This window comes from Lissotriton helveticus, chromosome 5_1 (assembly GCF_964261635.1).
Source record: "Lissotriton helveticus chromosome 5_1, aLisHel1.1, whole genome shotgun sequence".
In the NCBI taxonomy this organism is placed as follows: domain Eukaryota; kingdom Metazoa; phylum Chordata; class Amphibia; order Caudata; family Salamandridae; genus Lissotriton; species Lissotriton helveticus.
Window position 1 is genome coordinate 901,168,054 of NC_136065.1, and position 20,455 is coordinate 901,188,508.

The 20,455-nt window shown below is 47.3% G+C and overlaps 1 protein-coding gene across 1 annotated transcript in view; it reads right to left on the reverse strand.

Moving 5' to 3' along the window:
• Positions 1-5,361, reverse strand: part of LOC144754977 (cysteine-rich motor neuron 1 protein-like) — a 207,451-nt gene extending 202,090 nt beyond the window's left edge. Inside the window, exon 1 of the mRNA XM_078643358.1 lies at positions 5,042-5,361. Within this exon, the coding sequence (XP_078499484.1) occupies positions 5,042-5,327 (286 nt within the window). The 5' untranslated portion in view covers positions 5,328-5,361. The remainder of the gene's footprint in view (positions 1-5,041) is intronic.
• Between the last annotated feature and the right edge of the window lie 15,094 nt (positions 5,362-20,455).

A 20,455-nucleotide genomic window follows, 5' to 3' on the forward strand; every position in this document is an offset into this window, starting at 1 on the left:
ACACACGACTATCGATTTGCTGACAAAATCAAAAGAAGGTGGAATGTCCTACTAAAATGCCTGCTATTTATCTACAGGGAGGTACCACAAACAGGAGTGATCTTCAGTCCATTTGAACCTTTGTTTGGGCAACCTGAAAAGGGTCTGTTAGGAAAGGCCTTGTTTTCCATGTCCACCCCCACATTTTTGGACTGATGCTGCTGGTTTTTTGACTCTGTGAGTGCATTGAGGCCTGCTATTTAGACCTCAGTGCTAGTGTTCTAACCCTATAAAAATTGTGTTAAATTGGAAACACCCAATTGGCAAGTACTGACTTACTTGTAAGTCCATAGTCTATGGTACCCCAGGTACCCAGGGAATGTATGGCAGAGTTTTCACCCTGGACTGCAGCACTGTGTTTGCCGCCCCGCATGTGACAGAGATATAATGGACTACAGCCTGCCACTGTAGACTGACAGGGCAGTGTGTCACACTGCTAGTTTGACTTTCCCATTACACCAAATGTCAAAGCCACCCCTTCCTTTAAGGATGTTAATGTTAATGTTAAGAATAGTTTATAGAGCTCACTTACACCGGGAGGTTTCATGGCGCTGAGATAGGGTACCTCCATTACCTGCGGAGGAGTCAGTTGTAGGCTTGTGCAAAAAGACACTTTTGAGTGACCATCTGAATTGCAGAAGGTCAGTGCAAGAGCGGATCTCCAGGGGAAAGGAATTCCACAGTCTGGGGCAAGAGCCGCAAATCTGCAGCCTCCCAGCCATTTCCATTTGAACTTGGGGGTGGAAAGGAGCCAGAGGTGAGCTGATCAGAGGTTGGAGGATGGAGTGTGCTTAAGTATCAGGTTGTTTATGAATAAGGGATTTTGACCGTGCAAGGATTTGAAAATCAAGCAACCAGTTTTAAAGGTGCAGCGTTGGAGGATGGGAAGCCGGTGCAGTTTCCTCAGGAGAGGAGTCGCTGGTTGCCACCTGGGTTATTGGAGGATCAGTCTAGTGGCCTGATTCTGGACCATCTGTAGTCGTTTAAATAGGTACAGTGGCATGCCCAGGTAGACAGAGTTTGCGTTGTCCAGGTGTGACAGGACCGTGGCTATTACCACCTGGGTCAGGGCATCCTGTGTGAATAAGCGGCGGATCTTCATGATTTTTCGCAGTTGAAAGCAGCATTTAGATATAACTGACCCAACCTGAGTTTTAAGTGAGAGATCGCTGTTAAGGGTGAGTCCGAGTGTTTTAGCCGAGGAGGAGGGAATGGGCGAGGGCCCTAGCTCTGTCGGACAGTAGTGTGGTCCCCAGAACTTATGGCTGTCCCCAGTGAGGACTAGCTCCGTCTTGCCGGTTTAGCTTAAGGTGGTTGCGATCCATCCACTGTTGGATGTGCAGCATGCTAGCCTGAAATTCGGTGACAGAGCTGTGGGAGTTGTCAACCGTGAAAACCGGCTGCAGGTCATCCGCGTAGTTGAAGACGATGATCTTTCTGTCTTGGAGGGACTGAATCAGGGGAAGGATGTAGAGGTTGAACAGGTGAGGGGAGAGTGAGGAGCCTTGTGGAACACCACACGTAGTTCTTTTATTTGGGGGCTGTGAAGTGGCCTGAGCAAACGGCCTGGAACCGGTCCTCCAGGAATGAGCTAAGCCAGCAAGCAGCAACGCCCTGAATGCCTGCTTGCCTGACACGATCTGCCAGTATGGTATGGTCGACCGTGTCAAAGGCGGCGGAAAGGTCAAGCAGCACTAGAGCCTGAGGGGAGCTTCTGTGCGTGTTATCGAGCAGAGTGTCCAATACAGCTAGTATCACGTTTTCTGTGGAGTGTGCAGGGCGGAAGCCCGCCTGATGTAGGGTCAAGGTATTTTGAGTCTTCCATGAAGTGGGACAGGCGTTTTGCTACATAGGCCTCCAGTACTTTCGCCAGAAAAGGGAGCAAGGAGAAGGGGCGGATGTTAGACAAAAAAGTGGGGTCAGCGCCGGTTTTTTTTAAGAGAGGAACAACTATGGCTTGATTAAATGGATTAGGAACGTGACCAGTCGAAAGTAAGTCATTCAGCAGGGTCAGTGCAGGACCCGGGAATATTGAGAGGGAGTCTTTTAGTATGTGAGGAGGACATCAGTCCATGGGGGCTTCCGACTTGACTCTAGCCAGGAGGTCCTGTAAGGTCTCGGTGCTGATGGTTGGGAAGCAGCTGAGCGTGCGGTTGTTGCTCTCTGTGACAAAGGGGGTCATGGTGGGGGTTGTTTAGGGATACTAGCTTTGATAGCAGTGATTTTATCAATAAAATAGTGATTCAGTGAGTCGCACAGAGCTTGGGGAGGGGTGGCCTTGGGTAGGATTCTATCCGGGTTGGACAACTCGTTCAGGATTGAGAACATTTCTGTGGAGTTTTTGTTGGAAGTGAGGATACGTGTGGAGAAGTGAGCAGCTTTGGCAGAGAGAATAGCCTTCATGTATTCTTTCGAGCTAAAGTGTACAGGAGTTTTTTGTCAGAGGAATATTTTTTTCGCCACTGCCTTTCTAGATGGCCAAAGCCAGTTTTGGGGATTTGAGTTCCGGAGAGAACCATCTCTGGGCATTGGCGCGGCGGGCAAGTTTAACTTTTTTTAGGGTAGCACCCTTATCGCTAGCCGCGAGAAGGATATATGTTAAGTCTTCCTTAAGGAAGGGCTATGGATCGCAAAGGCACGAAGCTATATAGTATTAAGTAAGGCATATAATTTTCAAAGCATCACTTACAAACTGTTGTTTCGCTATGGAAAGGTCAGTGGCCCTATTGGCTAACACAGGATTACCGGCTGGCATACCAGCCTGGCTAACTTCTGAATAGGACTACCTAACAATGTAAATTAAGTTATAAAATTAATTATGGTATTAAAAATAACCTGATGCCCAGGCCAGATTTAAATTCACTATTAACCCCATGGATGCTCAGCATATTCCCCATCTGTGCTGAGAATTTGTAAATCCCATTATTCATGACGAGCTGGGCTCGTCATGAGCGTGCGAGGAGGCTACTTCATGACGAGCCCAGCTCGTCATGAGTGTGGAAGGGGGTAAAGTTAGGCAACTTCTAAAAAGTTGCCACTCTGCACTCCAGTTAGTCCACTGGCCTCACAAAGGCACTGACATATATAAAGATTTCTGACTGCCTGGGGAGATATGTGAATGACTCCCAGACCACTAAACAAAGCCAGTTGCCACAGAGCGTGGTGTTACCTCCTCTCCCGAGACGGCCACTCAGGATGTTAGCCCAAAGGTGAGCTTCAAAGGAGAAGCCGCCATGGAATGGCTACTTGTGACAACACCCATGAGTAGGATGCCGTTTGTTCCTGCAGACAATTAGAAGAAAGAGCCAAGGAAGAGAAACCAAATGGACAAGCTGTTAGCCACCACAGAACTTTTGCAACTACCGGGCATTACAAGAGACAAATCTGAGATTTGTCAGATGTAAGAGACACCAGCCCCACCAAAGGTTTTGCCTCTAACCGTGGTGCAGCGAGACCAATAGCGCAGCATCAGCTGTTCAACTACTACAACATAGAGGACATCGAGGGACCCTGAACTCCGTGGACAAAGTTGTGACACATCACTTGTGGACTGAGTACCAACCAGAGAGACACCCCATTGACTGCACCACAACGGGAGCATCCCTTTGAGAATCTTTCCCTGCTTCCCTCAGCATTAGGACCACTCGATTGAAATCTATGGCGGTCATCCTCTAAAGTTTGGAACTTGCTTTAAAAATGCTATGGTGGTCAGGTAACGATCCAAAGTATTCTTTCTGGCCACCTAGACCTTTTCCCTGCCGAATTTGGTCATTCAACCTGGGCTGGAGTACTTGCATAAACTCTTTCAAACTTTTGAAAAGTTCACAAACTTTTTGTTGGCCAATGCTTGCTTGCGGGTGCATTTTAAAGTGATAAAAGTTTTAAAACCTGTATCTCCAGAAACCTCTGGTTGATTTTGTTGATCAAGATCTCTAAAAATTCATTAACATATGCTCTATGTTTATAAACTGTTGTTGTGTCTTTTTATTGATATGTGATTGTCCTATTCTGTTGTTTGGTGCTGATAAATGCTTTATACTAAGGAGCCTATTTACAATTCACTTGCACCACCAGTTAGTCACTTTTTTGACACACCAGCGGCGCAGTGTGCTGGCACTGCTGGCCCATATTTACAAGGCCAGGCAAAGCCCCCTGCATGGCTTTTTATGGCCTTGTAAATACAATCCCTTTTCACACATCACTTTGCGTGAAAGGGGAGTGACATGGGTGTTGCTGTGGGTGTTCCCACGCAACACCCATGGATTCTGCCGCATTTCCAGATGTACCACATATCGTAAAGCTGGGAATGTGTCAGAATCCATGGGTGTTGCGCAACAAGGAGAAAGATTTGTAGTTCTCCTCGTTCTATCCTCTTTATATGCGTGCTGCATTCTAATTGTTTTTTAAACGTGCCTCTTCAATCCTGCAACACATAGCTTGTTGTGCCTCACATTGCTCTGTTCCTTCAAAGCACCTCTGACTTCCGGTGTGGGCAGAATGTATTCACATTGTCTCTGTGATTGGGGGTGCTCGGCCTGCGTGCATCACCTGTCCAGTCACAGTACTATCAACCACTCAGCGTGAAAGCGGGTTGAGCATAGCTGCATCTTGGCACATTGTAAAGCACTAATCTAGAGCATATAGGCCTTAGCCGGCCTGTCCACTCTGTCCATGCATTTTATTGCTGCTTGATTTAATTCCTTTGCAGCATGCCAGCAGGAGCCGTGGGGTGCACCTCTGACATGAAAGATGATGATGGCCCTTGGAGGCATCCGTTGTGCCCCTGACGAGAGCACTAAATGCAGAACTGGGGGACCTATATGAAGGTAAACCAGGAAAAAATCATGTCTGTATACCGACAGGCTGTTTTAAGTTGTAATCGGGGGGTGCAACGTGCAAGGGCATTATAACCAGTCAGAAAAAGTAATTCCAGTTTATTTTGGCCCTCCCTGCATTTCCCACCTCCTAATCAGGGCCATTAAATGAAATCTTCAGTACTTACATTTGCAGACTCCAACGTCGGGGATGTGCGCAAGGTCAGTTCCAATCACTGCCGCACATCTCGTCCTGTGGTCACAGTAGCCGAGTTCCCAGTTGTTGCCGCCACAAACCTCCCATTCCTGCTTGGCACAGTGTCTGCAGCAACCGCAGGGATCTATCGCCCAATTGCCCGGGCAAGGAGTTGACTCAGGAAGACATTTGCTTTTGTCGCACTCGGTACAGTTGTAGGCCGTCACATCTCCAAGCACAACAAAGCACACAAATGCAAATAATATCCTGGAACCCATGTTCTGCGCACAAGTAGATTCTAAAACAAAATGAGCCCACGTCGCTCTTTTTATATTTTTTCAACTGAGATTGTGTAATATTTTTTTTTTAGCCAGACTCAGCTAAATTTGTTTACTCACGAGGTCATTTCTCTTCCCGACGGAAGGTAATGTACATATTTACACGTACTCACTAGTTCGACAGAGCGTTGACTTCACAGACGTATCATCCGGTCACTATTTTTCAGCGCGTGCCCACGTGGCCTGTTTCTGCACACCCCGGCCCGAAGGTTTTCTTAAAATTTGCTTATGAGGTAGATTAAAAATGTATGCAACTTCAATCCCCGTTATTCGCTTTCCCGGTGTTAATGTAAGCACCACCCAACAATGCCATCGTGAACAGTAGAGAAATTGAGTACATTGTCAAGATGTTGGAACATTTCAGCCAATTTGCCCAACACTTTGCTCACACAACTATAAGTCCTGTAAAGGTAACTGAGGAAATGTTCTTCTGAATGTTAAAGAAAATGAAGTATGAGGCAGTTTACGCAGGGCTGGGTGTTCAGAGGTCTTTTGGGGTCGCAAAACGATTTGCAACAAAATACCTTTTAAAAATGTGTAAATGCAAGGATGCCCACTATCGCCCTTACTATTCCATGTAGTGCTAGAACCCTTAGCATGCACACTCCGCCAAAAACATGCAGCCACTGCTCTACAACTTCTTCAGCTCCCAATTGGCATATCAATGTATGCAGATGACATGGTACTGTATGTAGAGAGCCTCATGTTCACTTATCATCGCTATTGCAAGAATATATAAAAACTTGGCAGACACTCTGGCCTCCAAATAAATTGGAATAAGTCCACAATATTCCCACTCACAGTCATCACAAAACCAGGACAGGTGGAGTTCCCATTGGAATGGCAAACGGACCCTGTTAAATACATGGGCATCTGGTCCCACAGGGACCCAGAAGTGGTCATTCGAGAAAATGATGGAACTGTCAGTACCAAAATCGAAGAAAAAATAAAACACTGGATTAATCTCCCATTGTCATTGGCAGATAGAATGTCCGTCATGAAAATGGTTATACTTCCCAAAATACTCTACCTATTCAATATTATCCCTATACCACCACCCACCGCTGTATTCAACAGAATCACCTCGTGCATCACCAGGTTAATATGGGCTGGTAAACTAGCCCGTAATGAATTGCGCACACTGACACTGCCATATGACAAGGGAGGTTTTACAGTGGCCAACTTCTTATTATATTACTCAGGTGCCCAAGCGAAATATGCGCATTGTTGGTTTTTCCCTGTGTGTTATCTGCGACATACGGCGGTAGAAGCTGGGGACGCCCATCCGATACCATAGGGATGTATATTACCACACCAACGCCCCCATATAGCCAAAGACGAAATAAACACAATTAAAACTGCAAACCTAGGGGGGCGTGGCTAGCAGCCGATCATGATGGCTGCATAGTAGAAGAGCTCCGGAGACAACGCGGCCCTTCGCATTAATCCGCATGCTGATCCGGTACAAAACATAGCTCTGGGGGCTGTGACTGAGGTCCAGGACCAGGCGGCGGAGACCGGGCAGAATCCGACACCGATACCGGGGCTATGAAATGTAGTAAAAAGAAAGCAATGATATGCGGCCTAACCCGCTGCCAGAAACTGCGTCCTAAAGTACCTCGAAAGCCGCGGCGGAAGAAGAGGTGTATCGGGCTCCGGCGAGACAATAGATTGCGGCGATTCAAAAATGGCCGAACAGCCGAGAGTTCACGGCAACCAACAGAGGAGTCGATACAACGATCTCAAGGGGCGAGGGGGGAGCAGGAACCCCCCCGGATAGCACAGCAGGAGGGGCGGTCGCCGGAGACTCACCGGGTCTGCTAAGCGCTGCGGCGCGCACTAACGGCATATCCTGAGGAGTGCGGCATCCCTAAAAACACATGAAGATTGAACGCAGGACCCCCGCCGCATCACCCCCCCACCCCCCCCCCCACCCCGAAAGTGAGCAGATTGCGGTTTGCACAGTGGGGACCTGGTGGTGGCCTACCTCGTATGCAGCGCCGGGACAAACAGTAAACGGAGGCCGGAGGAGGAGGGGCGCGGTTGCGGAGGCAGCAGAGGCAGCGACGAGAACAGTGAGCGCCCCAGCAGCGTGATAGCCCGCGGCGGCGGGTGTAAGCAAGACCGGAGCGGGAGGAAAGCCCGGCGCTGAAACTACAAGCGAGAAGCCTGAGCGTAGGAATTGCACAAGGGACAAAGAGAGGCTGACCAATACCGCATGCATTGGACGACCGGCCGTGGCTGTCCCGGTAGCCGTAGACTTAGGTGGAAATCAGGCAGGCCCCCCCTCCCCCCCTCACGCCCCCGCTGGTGAGGGGATCACCAGAGACTGAGGTGTCCAGATGGGCACTGATTAATGATCGGATACACAGCATTAAGCAACAATGGCACAACCAGGAAGGTGATATCGGGGATTAAGGTCAGCACTACACCAAGGTGGACCGGCATATGTCAAGGCTAAAATCGGTGGCAGTCAACTTACAGAAGCTATAGCAGTGCATGGTCCGTCAATCAGACTCACTACGGTGCTATATATAGCGGAAGAAATCACAGCTACCAGCTAGCAAACCCCGGTAGCCCCCAATCTGCCCCCCAGGGGGGCAAAAAGTCCACTAGACACCAGGGATTTTTTTAGGCAAATTTTTATTAGGGTGGGGGCATTGGCATGCCCGTCTTGGGCTGACCCCTCCCTAATTAAAATTTACCCAAAAAACTCCCTGGCGTCTAGTGGTCTTTCTGACCCCCCTGGGGGTAGATGGGGGCATTACCCCCAAATCTGCCCCGCCGGGGGGGGGGGGGAAAGCCCACTAGACGCCAGGGATTATTTTGCGGGCAAATTTGAATTTGGATGGGCTGCCCAAGACGGGCATGCCTATGCCCCCACCCCCTCCCCCACAAAAATAACAGCCTTCCTGCCCCCCCTGGGGGCTGATGGGGCAGTAGCCTCCAATCTGCCCCCCTGGAGGGGCAAAAAGTCCACTAGACACCAGGGATTTTTTAGGCAAATTTTTATTAGGGTGGGGGCATTGGCATGCCCGTCTTGGGCAGACCCCTCCCTAATAAAAATTTACCCAAAAAACTCCCTGGTGTCTAGTGGTCTTTCTGACCCCCCTGGGGGCATATGGGGGCATTACCCCCCAATCTGCCCCGCCGGGGGGGGGGCAAAAAGCCCACTAGACGCCAGGGATTTTTTTGCGGGCAAATTTGAATTTGGATGAGCTGCCCAAAACGGGCATGCCTATGCCCCCACCCCCTCCCCCACAAAAATAACCGCCTTTCTGCCCCCCCTGGGAGCTGATGGGGCAGTAGCCCCCAATCTGCCCCCCCAGGGGGGCAAAAAGTCCACTAGACACCAGGGATTTTTTTAGGCAAATTTTTATTAGGGTGGGGGCATTGGCATGCCCATCTTGGGCAGACCCCACCCTAATCAAAATTTGCCCCAAAAACTCCCTGGCGTCTAGTGGACTTTTTGACCCCCCTGGGGGTAGATGGGGGCATTACCCCCCAATCTGCCCCGCCGGGGGGGGGCAAAAAGCCCACTAGACGCCAAGGATTATTTTGCGGGCAAATTTGAATTTGGATGGGCTGCCCAAAACGGGCATGCCTATGCCCCCACCCCCTCCCCCACAAAAATAACAGCCTTCCTGCCCAGCCTGGGGGCTGATGGGGCAGTAGCCTCCAATCTGCCCCCTGGGGGGGCAAAAAGTCCACTAGACACCAGGGATTTTTTTAGGCAAATTTTTATTAGGGTGGGGGCATTGGCATGCCCGTCTTGGGCAGACCCCTCCCTAATTAAAATTTACCCAAAAAACTCCCTTGTGTCTAGTGGTCTTTCTGACCCCCCTGGGGGCATATGGGGGCATTACCCCCCAATCTGCCCCGCCGGGGGGGGGCAAAAAGCCCACTAGACACCAAGGATTTTTTGCGGGCAAATTTGAATTTGGATGAGCTGCCCAAAACGGGCATGCCTATGCCCCCACCCCCTCCCCCACAAAAATAACAGCCTTCCTGCCCCCCCCTGGGGGCTGATAGGGCAGTAGCCTCCAATCTGCCCCCCTGGGGGGGCAAAAAGTCCACTAGACACCAGGGATTTTTTAAAGCAAATGTTTATTAGGGTGGGGGCATTGGCATGCCCGTCTTGGGCAGACCCCTCCCTAATTAAAATTTACCCAAAAAACTCCCTGGCATCTAGTGGTCTTTCTGACCCCCTGGGGGGATATGGGGGCATTACCCCCCAATCTGCCCCGGCGGGGGGGCAAAAAGCCCACTAGACGCCAGGGATTTTTTTGCGGGCAAATTTGAATTTGGATGAGCTGCCCAAAACGGGCATGCCTATGCCCCCACCCCTCCCCCACAAAAATAACAGCCTTCCTGCCCCTCCCGGGGACAGATGAGGCAGTAGCCCCAATCTGCCCCCCCCCCACCCCACTTGGGGGAGGGGGGCAAAAAAACCACCAGACACACAGGATTTTTGGGCACATTTGTCTTAGGTTGGAGGCTGCCCAAAATGGGCATGCCAATGCCCCCACCCGCAACAATGACAGCCTTTCTACCCCCCTGAAGGGAGGATGGGGGCAGTAGCCCCCAATCTTCCCCCCCGGGGGGGCAAAAAGCCCACTTGACGCCAACGATTACGCTGGCTTTTTTATGTGTGGGGTGGGGGCTGCCCAGAATGGGCATACCAATGCCCCCTCCCCCCACAAAATATAGCCATATAGCCACAATGTTTCTGCCCCCCTTGGGGGCATATCGGGGCAACCACAACCCCGAAATCTTCCCCACAGGGCAGCAGAAAGCCGACTAGGCACGGATTTGTTTTTAGCAATATGCCTACCAGTGGATTTTGGGCCCTAGCGCAGCTGCCACATAGGGAAACCTAGCAAACCTGTACATTTTTGAAAACTAGACACCCAGGGGAATTCAGGATGGGGTGACACGACTGCCTCCCACCAGGTTCTGTTACCCAGAATCCCTTGCAAACCTTAAAAATTGACAAAAAAACGCATTTTCCTCACATTTCTGTGGTGGAAAGTTCTGGAATCTGCGTGGATCAACAAATTTCCACCCACCCCGCGTTTCCCCAGGTCTCCCGGAAAAAATGGTACCTCACTTGCGTGGGTAGGCATAGTGGCTGCAACAGGAAAAGGCCCAAATCGTACGGTGGAGAATTTAAAATAACCTATAGCAAAACTACCTTCTTTTTTGGGGGGGGCACCTGAGTTTTTGGCCTCTGATTTTTTTCAGCTACAATCGAGATTTGCAAGGGATTCTGGGTAAAGGAACATTGGAGGATCCACGCAAGCCATACCTTCTTGGAAGCCCCCAGGTGTCTACTTTTCAGAAATGTGTGGGTTTGGTAGGTTTCCCTAGATGGCCGTCTAGCACGGGGCCAAAAACCCAGGTAACCCCTCTTGCAAAAGCTGGTGGTTTTGACAATGTCAGTCGAGTCACCCCATCCTGAATACCCCTGGGTGTCTAGTTTTCAAAAATGTATAGGTTTGCTAGGTTTCCCTAGGTGCCGGCAGAGCTAGGGTTCAAAAACTAAAGGTAGTCTCTTTGCCCAAAAAGGGCACGATTTCACTGCAAAATTGAGGTGCGACCACGTTGCATTTTGCTCTGCTTCCTGTCGCAGGCACTCGGCAGACCCAGGCAAGTGAGGTACCATTTGTTTTGGGAGACCCGGAGGAACACTGGGTGTGTGGAAATTTGTTGATCCACGCAGATTCCAGAACTTTCCACCACAGAAATGTGAGGAAAATGCGTTTATTTTGTCAATTATTTAGCTTTGCAAGGGATTCTGGGTAACATAACCTGGTGGGAGGCAGTCGAGTCACTCCATCCTGAATTCCCCTGGGTGTGTAGTTTTCAAAAATGTATAGGTTTGCTAGGTTTCCCTAGGTGCCGGCAGAGCTAGGGTGCAAAAACTACAGCTAGGCACTTTGCCATAAAAGGGTCAATTTTTAACTGCAAAATTGAGGTGTGACCACGTTGCATTTTGTGCCGTTTCCTGTCGCAGGCACAAGGCCGACCCACACAAGTGAGGTACCGTTTTTATTGGGAGACTTAGGGTAATTCAGATTTGTAAATCAACTGATATTACCTATTGAGTTTTCATGCATTTCTCCCTTCCCAATGAAAGACATTGTGTAAAAAAAAAATCTTTTTGAAAAATGGCCAATAATTCTCATGCTAGTATGAGTAGTCCCAATTTTGAAAATGTGCAAATATATACTGTTTCTAAACTCTATAATTTGTACCCAATTCAGAAATAGATAGGTGTCTTTCATACAGATTTTTCCATGTACACAATTTCCAAGAATAAGGGCTCTATACCCAGTAAATAAAATAATACCATTGCAAGTTGCTGCTCAGTTTTTAGATCTGGGTTCGTCATGTTCTTGGTGAAACTACAAGTCCTATATATCCCCACAACCAGGACGGTCTAACAGATGTAACGGTATATTGCTTTCCAAGAGTTGTCAAAATTACAAGAAGTTATAGGCTAAAACGATGAGACAAAAGGCTATTTTTTCAACAAATTTTCAATTATTCCAATATTTAACTGTTAGTTTCTATAAAGAAACCTTCATGGATTTAGACAAATGACCCCTTTATGAATCCAGAATTTTGTCTACTTTTCGAAAATATATAGCTTTCCAGGATCCATTATTGCTTTCAGACTCATTTCTACCATTAACTGGAAGGAGGTTGAAAGCTCTAAAAATAGCAAAAATAGGCTATGTCCCAAAAAAATGCCAAAACTGTGTGAAAAATGTTGGTTCTCTGACAAAAGACTGTCATTCCCTAAAAGCTGAGAAAATGGAGATTTAAGCCCCACAAACCCTTTTTTGATAACATTTGCAGGGAAAAACCCCAGAGGCTTTCATTTGCAGCCCGTTTTTCGCATTTTTCTGAAAAAAACTAAAATTTCACTGTATTTTGGTTAATTTCTGGGACCCCTCCAAGGGAATCCACAAACCCTGTGCACCTTTAGAATCCACATGATGCTGGAAGAAAAGGACGCAAATTTGGCGTGGATACCTTATGTGGTCAAAAAGTTACAGGGGCCTAAACGCGCACTACCCCAAATTGCCAAAAAAAGGCTTAGCACAGGAGGGGAAAAGGCCTAGCAGCGAAGGGGTTAAGGAGGTGGAGGTGATTACCAAGTCACTAGTGGAGGACACGTCGGAATTACAGACGGCATTGGCCCGCATTCAGATGGAAAACAAGCAACTGAAAGAAAAGTTGGACGACCAAGAAGGGCGCTCAAGAAGGAATAATGTACGCATTCTTGGGGTTCCCGAGACCGAAGGCACCAAAGCAATGGACCTTTACGTTGAGGAGCTGATCAAGACAAGACTGCAGCCCAAGGGACTGTCAAGTTTTTTCTCCGTAGAGAGAGCGCATAGGGTCCCCGGTGGCAGACCAAAACCCGGAGCCGCCCCGAGGCCAGTGTTGGCCAGACTATTTAACTTTCAGGACAGGGACGTGATCTTACAGACGGCAAGAATCTCCCCACCAATTTGAATACATAACTCTACGATTGCCTTTTTTCCCGACTACACGGCCGAGGTCTCCCGTCTCAGAAGAAGTTTTATGGAGGTCAAAAAGGCACTAAGAGCGCAAGAACTACCCTACTCAATGTTGTTTCCAGCACGGCTCAGAGTAGTAGCTGAGGGGAAAACGTGGTTTTTTGAGACGCCAGAAGCTGCTTATGATTGGCTAGAGGGATGAAAAAAAGTAGAGGGCCCCCGTCGTGGAAACAAAAATCGTCCACATCGGAAGGAAGACGACCACCCCGGATCTCAAACATCAATGCAAGAAGCTCTAGATCGCTCGCCGAGCGTGAGAAGTGAAGAAAATGAACATGAGTTGGGCCTTTGAATATCCGGCTCCCGAGGAATTATCTGTTGCTGTGAAAAACATGGTCGAGCCGAACATGGACACTGGACTGAGGCGGGCCTTGGAGAGCAAGAAGGGCCGCAGCTCTCACGGGACTTTTACCCCGACAAGCAAGTACTATGGGCTGGGGATGGGAGAAGCAGTCTGCTAAGTTGGGGAGGCGGGCGGTTGCAAGTCTGTTAAGCAGGGAGGCAGGGAGGGGGGAAGGGATGAAGGGTGAAGTTAAGGGTGTTTTGTTTTGTTGGTTTAGAGCAACTCTCGACAGGATAGACACATCACATAATTGGACACTTGGCGGATGCACTAATGTCTTAGAATGGAAGAGACTCCTCTTCCTTCAGCAGGTCACTCATGGCACTTGATTCGCAACGTAACCATACCAGGGCTCTGACGCAGGAAAATCCGGTGCCCCCCCTAGAAATAGTAACATGGAATGTAAGAGGACTAGGCGATAAAATAAAAAGAGGACTAGTGTTACAGGTCCTAAAACGACATGGCCCAGCACTAGTGCTTTTACAAGAGACACACCTCACGGGACAGCTTGTAAGGCTTTGGCTATATGGGGATATAGAATGGCGGCACACTCCGAATTTTCTACGGGCTCAAGAGGGACGGTTATCCTGGTAAAGAAAACCTCACCATTCATAACATTACAGAGTAAGATAGACGACCAAGGACGTTTTGCGGCGATACAGGGCCAGTGGGAGGGCAGACTTCTGAATATAGTATCGGTTTATATACCGCCGGCACTTCAGTCAGTGGCACTGCCTGCGCTGGGAGAATTCCTACTAACTTTACCAGACGGTGATCTTATTATAGGAGGGGATTTCAATACAGCAATTGACACGATGATAGAAAGGCTCCCTGCTTGACCCCAGACATCCGGATCTTCTCGGATCCAGGGATTTTAGAGGCAATGGGATTGGTAGATGTGTGGAGACTCAGGTACCCTGCAGCTCGCCAATACACATACCATTCTGCAGTACACAATAGTTTATCACAAATAGATTATTTCTTGATGTTGGGCGCTAGAATGCAATGCGTCAGAGATAGAAATAAAACCCAGGGGAATCTCGGATCATTCCCCGGTAATACTGACGCTCTCTTGCCAAGAGAAATCTCGTACGAGACTGTACCCTATCTACCCTAACTATCTTAAGATTCCCAGCATTAGGAAGGATCTTAGAAATACTACTAAACACTATTTTGAGGAAAACATAGCATCAGTAGACTCACCGTCCATAATATGGGAAGCATACAAGACAGTCCTCAGGGGTCAAGCAATAGCCTCTATCACGGGGTATAAACGGACACAGCAGAGAGAGTTAGCTGAATTGGAACTAAAGCTGCAGGAAGCGAATACGGCACACATGGCAGACCCCTCTCAAGACAAGACACACTCCCTGATCATACGTCAGCAGCAATACAAGGACCATTTAAAAAATATAACTGTCGGTAACATCACTGCAACAAAACATAAATTATACGATGTGGGAGACAAAACAGGCAGAATGCTGGCTTGGCTGGAAAAAAGAAGGGAAGGCTCCAGGAGCATACAGCAATTACAGACACAGGGGGGAATGCTCCAGAAACACCCTACAGAGATAGTAAACATACTGAGGGAACATTTTAGAGAGGTTTACACACCAAGTCAGAATTTGTCGGAAGCTGAAGCAATGGAAACACTCAGACACATGGAAACAAAGACACTTACACCTGAAGCAGCCACAGAATTAGAGGCAGACCTGACACTGGACGAAATTCAAACGGCAATCCGTTCGGTTCAATCGGGAAAAGCACTGAGCCCTAACGGAATCCCAATAGAATGGTACAAGCTTATGACCGAGACTATAAGCACACCTGTGTTAGCAATGTATAATGAAAGTTTGAAGAATGCGGAGCTCCCACTGGATCAACGAATCGCGACAATAGTGGCAATTCCAAAACCAGGTAAACCCCCGACAGAATGCATTCCTACCGCCCGATATCGTTGTTAAATGCAGAAGCCAAAATTTTAGCTAAACTATTGGCAAACAGGTTTATGTCCCACCTACCTCAGTTGATCCACCCAGACCAGTCGGGTTTCATGCCAAATAGGAACATGGCCCTAAATATCAGACGCGTACATGGAGGGCTCGCACGAGCTTCGAAGTTGTCGGAACCGGCGGTGATACTATCGTTAAATGCGAAAATGGCATTTGACATGGTAGACTGGCAAAATCTCCTTGCTGTCCTGGCCCATATGGGCTTTGGCCCAAAATTTAGAGCCTGGATCTGGCTATTGTACTCGGCACCACTGGCTCAGATTACGGCAAACGGCCACATATCCCACACGATAAGACTGGCGAGAGGAACGCGCCAGGGATGCCCCCTGTCACCGTTACTGTTTGCATTGGTACTAGAGCCACTGGCGACGTTAATTAGGACGACCCCGTTGTTGAAGGGTATTAGCTGGGAGGAGGGATGGGAAGACCGTCTCTCGCTCTATGCTGACGACATGTTAGTCTATCTGACGGACCCGGAACACAGTATACCAGAGCTCCTTAAAATTTGTGACACACACGGGAAAGCACCGGATATACAATAAATTGGTCCAAATCGGTACTTTATACTCTGCAGGGACCAGAGCCCTCACTCCCCATGGAGTGCCATTGGTGATGGCAGGGAACGCCTTTAAATACTTAGGTATTTACATTACTAAAGACACGGCGGACTTCTTTACGAAAAATCTGGCTCCACCGCTAGAATGTTTGAAACGTGATGTCGCACACTGGGCGACTTTGCCCCTGACGCTTCTAGGGAGAGCAGCGTTATACAAAATGATGGCATTGCCGAGATTTCTTTATGCACTTGACATTGCGCCATACCCGATCCCACCCAGATACTTTAAGCAAATAGCGGCACAAGTATCGACCCTGTTGTGGGGTACCCGCCCAGCACGTATAGCACAGGTTAAGTTGCATAGAGGGTGGTATGACGGCGGGATAGTGCTACTGATGGAGCGAGATAGAAAACAAAATTTTGTTTAAACTCGTGAAGTCACATTTCCATAACATGAATAATAATATTAATGATTTGTGATATGTCTTGTTAATACAACTTAGATTAAACTTTACACGTGGGGGGACTAACATGTGTGCTCATAAACGTGCATAATTGTTGCATCTTTTTGTTCGTGCAAAATAATAAAATAATTTATTGTTTTCATTTTTGTCACCACTAACTGCTGCAAACTTAAAAGAAGCATGTGCTTGTTTTGCTTTTCCTTGTCTGTGTGATGTCATTTCTACTATTCTAGGTGCACATGGCTGCGCTTGGCTGGATTAAGTCCTTCCTCACGGAGAGGTGTTTCCAGGTCAGATTGGGTGATTACTACTCCAGGGAGATTGAGTTGGGCCAGGGCGTACCGCAGGGTTCGTCCCTGAGCCCAACTCTATTTAACATCTATGTCTCCCCCCTGGCAGCCATCGTGGAGGGGTATGGTCTCCGCCTGGTGTCCTACGCCGACGACACGCAGCTGGTTATCTCCCTATCGCGCGCGCCCGGACTTGCGGCAGACATCTTCAGGAACTGCATGAACGACCTTGCTGCCTGGATGTCTGCCAACTGTTTAAAGTTAAACGGGAGCAAGACCGAGGTGCTCGTGGTGGGGGGAGTGCCGTCTGCGTGGTCGTCGGCGTGGTGGCCACCGTGTCTGGGGGAGGTTCCTGCTCCCTGCCGCGAGGCCAGAAACCTTGGCGTATGGTTGGATAAGGACCTCACCTTTGGCCCACATGTCGGTCGAGTGGCAGGGATCTGTTTCGGTGTTCTGAGAGCTCTCAGGAAAGTATTAGATCTGCTTCCCACTCCTGCTCGTCAGACACTGGTGCATGCCCTGGTTACCTCCCGACTCGATTATGGGAATCTGCTCTACCTGGGGGCCTCAGGCAGGGTCCTCGGCCGCCTGCAGGTTCTACAAAACGCAGCGGCGCGGCTGGTCCTCAGACTCCCCAGGAGGTCATCCACCAAACTGGCCTTGCGGGCGCTTCATTGGCTCCCCATAGAGAGGAGAGTGGAGTTTAAGGCTCTTGCCACTTGCCATCGTATCCTGAGTGGCAAAGCACCTCTCCCGCTCCAGAGCCTTATAGCCCATTATGAGCCTGCACGCAGTCTCCGGTCTTCGCAGACCGGGCTGTTAAAAGTCCCAAGAATATTTAAAGCTCGCATGGGAGGCAGATCTTTCAGATACCTTGCTCCCAAACGCTGGAACAATCTGCCACTGGAACTTCGGTTGGAACCCTGCGAAGTCCAGTTTAGAAAAAAACTTAAAACGCACCTGTTTCAGTAGATAGCTTGGTTGGGAGGAGGGGGGGACAGCCACACCACTTGCCATAGCGCGGAGACACGCCAGTGGCGTAATCAGGCGCTTAATAAATTTCCAATAATAATAATAATAATAACATAAGTCTCATGGATTAATGAAGACTGGTAGATATAAACGCTGCTTTATTTGTTTGCATTTGCTAGGTAACATTTGATTAATCGGGTGGGTTAATTAATTAGTAAATCCTGGGGTGGATACAGAATCTACATTATTTCTTACATTAATACTTTTCTTGTGTTTGTTTTATACTAGAAAGCATAAGTTGCCTGCTTTTGGGCCTAGTTTGCTCGAGCTACAAAAAGCTGAATTTTACTTCTGCAAAAGTCACGAGACGCCCCTTCTGAAATAAAATGTTCGTCAAAAGCTGCGTTCACAAAGCAAAAACTGACGTGCTATCATCATTCTGTCGGACATGGCCAAGGTCGAAAAAGAACATTTTGTCAGCCCTTAACTTGGCATCCGCGGAAGTCAATTGGAAGCAATGAGAACATTAATATACTTTTGTTGCAAACCTAGGAAGCTCCTGGTTGCATTCAGAAAAGACAATGGTCCTTAAGAAAAGTGACCTAATGGAACTTTTGAAATGTGGGTGACATGTCACTTGTCATTCTCAGCCAATGGGACGTCGAAGATTTCTGAAAACTTTCCTTTGCGTAGTTTAGTTAGCGTAGAAAGGTATAAAAAGTCATGCCCCTAGGGATGGGCTGGCTGCTGCTTTCTGACTTTCCGATGAGGGTGAAGTGCTGTCGGACATTGCGTGGAGCACGTAAGAATCCTCAAAGAACTTTACTATAATTTCTATCTATTTAGCTCAGTTAGGGACTTAGGTTTTAGAAATGCTAAACTTTAAATACTTACTTTAATTTTGATTCACTTGCTTAAATTGTATTTTTCTCACGTTTCTTTACAATCATGCTTGCTTCAATGCTAATAAATAACTTTTATAAAACTATCAATTAAAATACCATAATTTAGTAAATAAAATCTTACTTTTGACAAACAAGCTGGTCTTGGTTATTCAGAAGTGTAGGTTACTATTAGCTAGATCACGTCGCCAATGGTGGTCGTTTAAATGGTTAGGATTTATTCTAATGACAATATTCTTTCCGCAGATGTATAAAATTGTATATAGTTTGTAGATAATGTGTATATAGATTTAATCTGACCACCTGATTCAGTAGGCCCAAAATATGTCAGGTTTATAAATGGGTCCATAGTTTAGTATAGAATTTTGTTTATAGGTTATGAAGTTGGGTAGCGTTGTTTATGATATATTTTCTATAGGCCGCTGGATCAATTCTCTGGTAGCAGAAATTGATGGTTGCTAAGAGTAACCAAGGTAATATGTTGGTTGCTAAGGGTTACTAAAGTGTTATGGTATGGAAATAGGATCGATGTTTTAACACATGTTAAGTTCGTTTTTCGTGCTATCTGTAAGCTATACCGGTATAGATTGTGTGGCGAGAAATTAGTCACGCAAGCCATCTGTTCTGTTTGTAGTGATATCGCCGAGTATCACAAGAGGTATCGCCGTGTACCATAGTGTTGTCGCCGAGCAGCACAGTTTTAGGGCTAGGTGTGAATCTCGAATAGTGAGGGTTTTCTAAGAAATTAAAGCAGCATGAGAATAGGGACAAAGCGCCTTCCATAAAACTCACTGTGATAAGAGTATTAGTTATATCCGAGCTTGAGTGAAGGGTAAATTAGCGTCGGTGCATGATTATCTATAAACAGGTTAGAGTCCTGTACGGGTACATGTTTCATATCTATAAACAGATGAGAGCCCTGTACGGATAACGTCGTTATTTTGCTAACGGTGCATGATCTCTATAAACAGGTGAGAGTCCTGTACGGATTTCATGTGTGTTTGAAATTAGGGAATTTTCAGTGTGAAAGTGCGAGTTTGATTTGTATTTTATGTTCAAGTGGAACTCTTAGAACTGTCACTTCGCGGTGCGTTCAGAGCAAAGCGAGTTCATAATTATACGTGATAGAAGGGTGGGGTAAAGGTTACTCTACTGACAATTGGATATTATCCTTAGTGTGAATAGCGCCGTCTATTCCGAAGTGTGGATACTTGAATGTATGTAAACTATCCTAAATAGTGAAACGAACAGATGATGTCCTTATAGTCATTGTTAAGAATTAATTTACACTGAAAAGTGCTCTTAAAATGGCGCTGTGAAAAGATTTTGTGAAGGAGGGGTAAGCGCCAGGAGTGAGAAACGAGAAACCGCAGCTGCTGTGTACGTCACAGAGCCGCGCTGGGATTGGGTGACCTACGTCACAAACTATACTCTGATTGGCTCTTGAGTCTCTGACGATCTGTAAGCTAATTGGTTCTTTAGGAAAACTCCATTTTTATTGGTTGAGCAGAAAAGTGACGTAGCTCAACTGTTATTGGCTTGTTGGTGTGTTTCGCGCACGGATTGGTTGTTTTGCGGAACATCCCGGAAATATTTTACGAACGATTTTGTGAATTAGAATTAACTCTTAAAAATGAGTTATCATTTTAAACATGTTGAGAAAAAGCCAACATTATTTCAGAAGTTTAAGAATTTATTTTCGCCTGACAAGAAAATCGAAACGCGAGGTGGTAAACTACTTCATAAGTATAAAACACCTGCAGCGTACATGGAAGGTGAATATGGATATCATACTGTCTTATGGTTTGATAGTTGGAAACGCTATACTAAGAACGACGGTGTTTTAACTTGGCCTGATGATGGTTCATTTAATGTAAAAGTCTTGAGAAATTTACGAGAGAAAATGAATGCTCTTGTTCCGAAACCGAGACCAACTC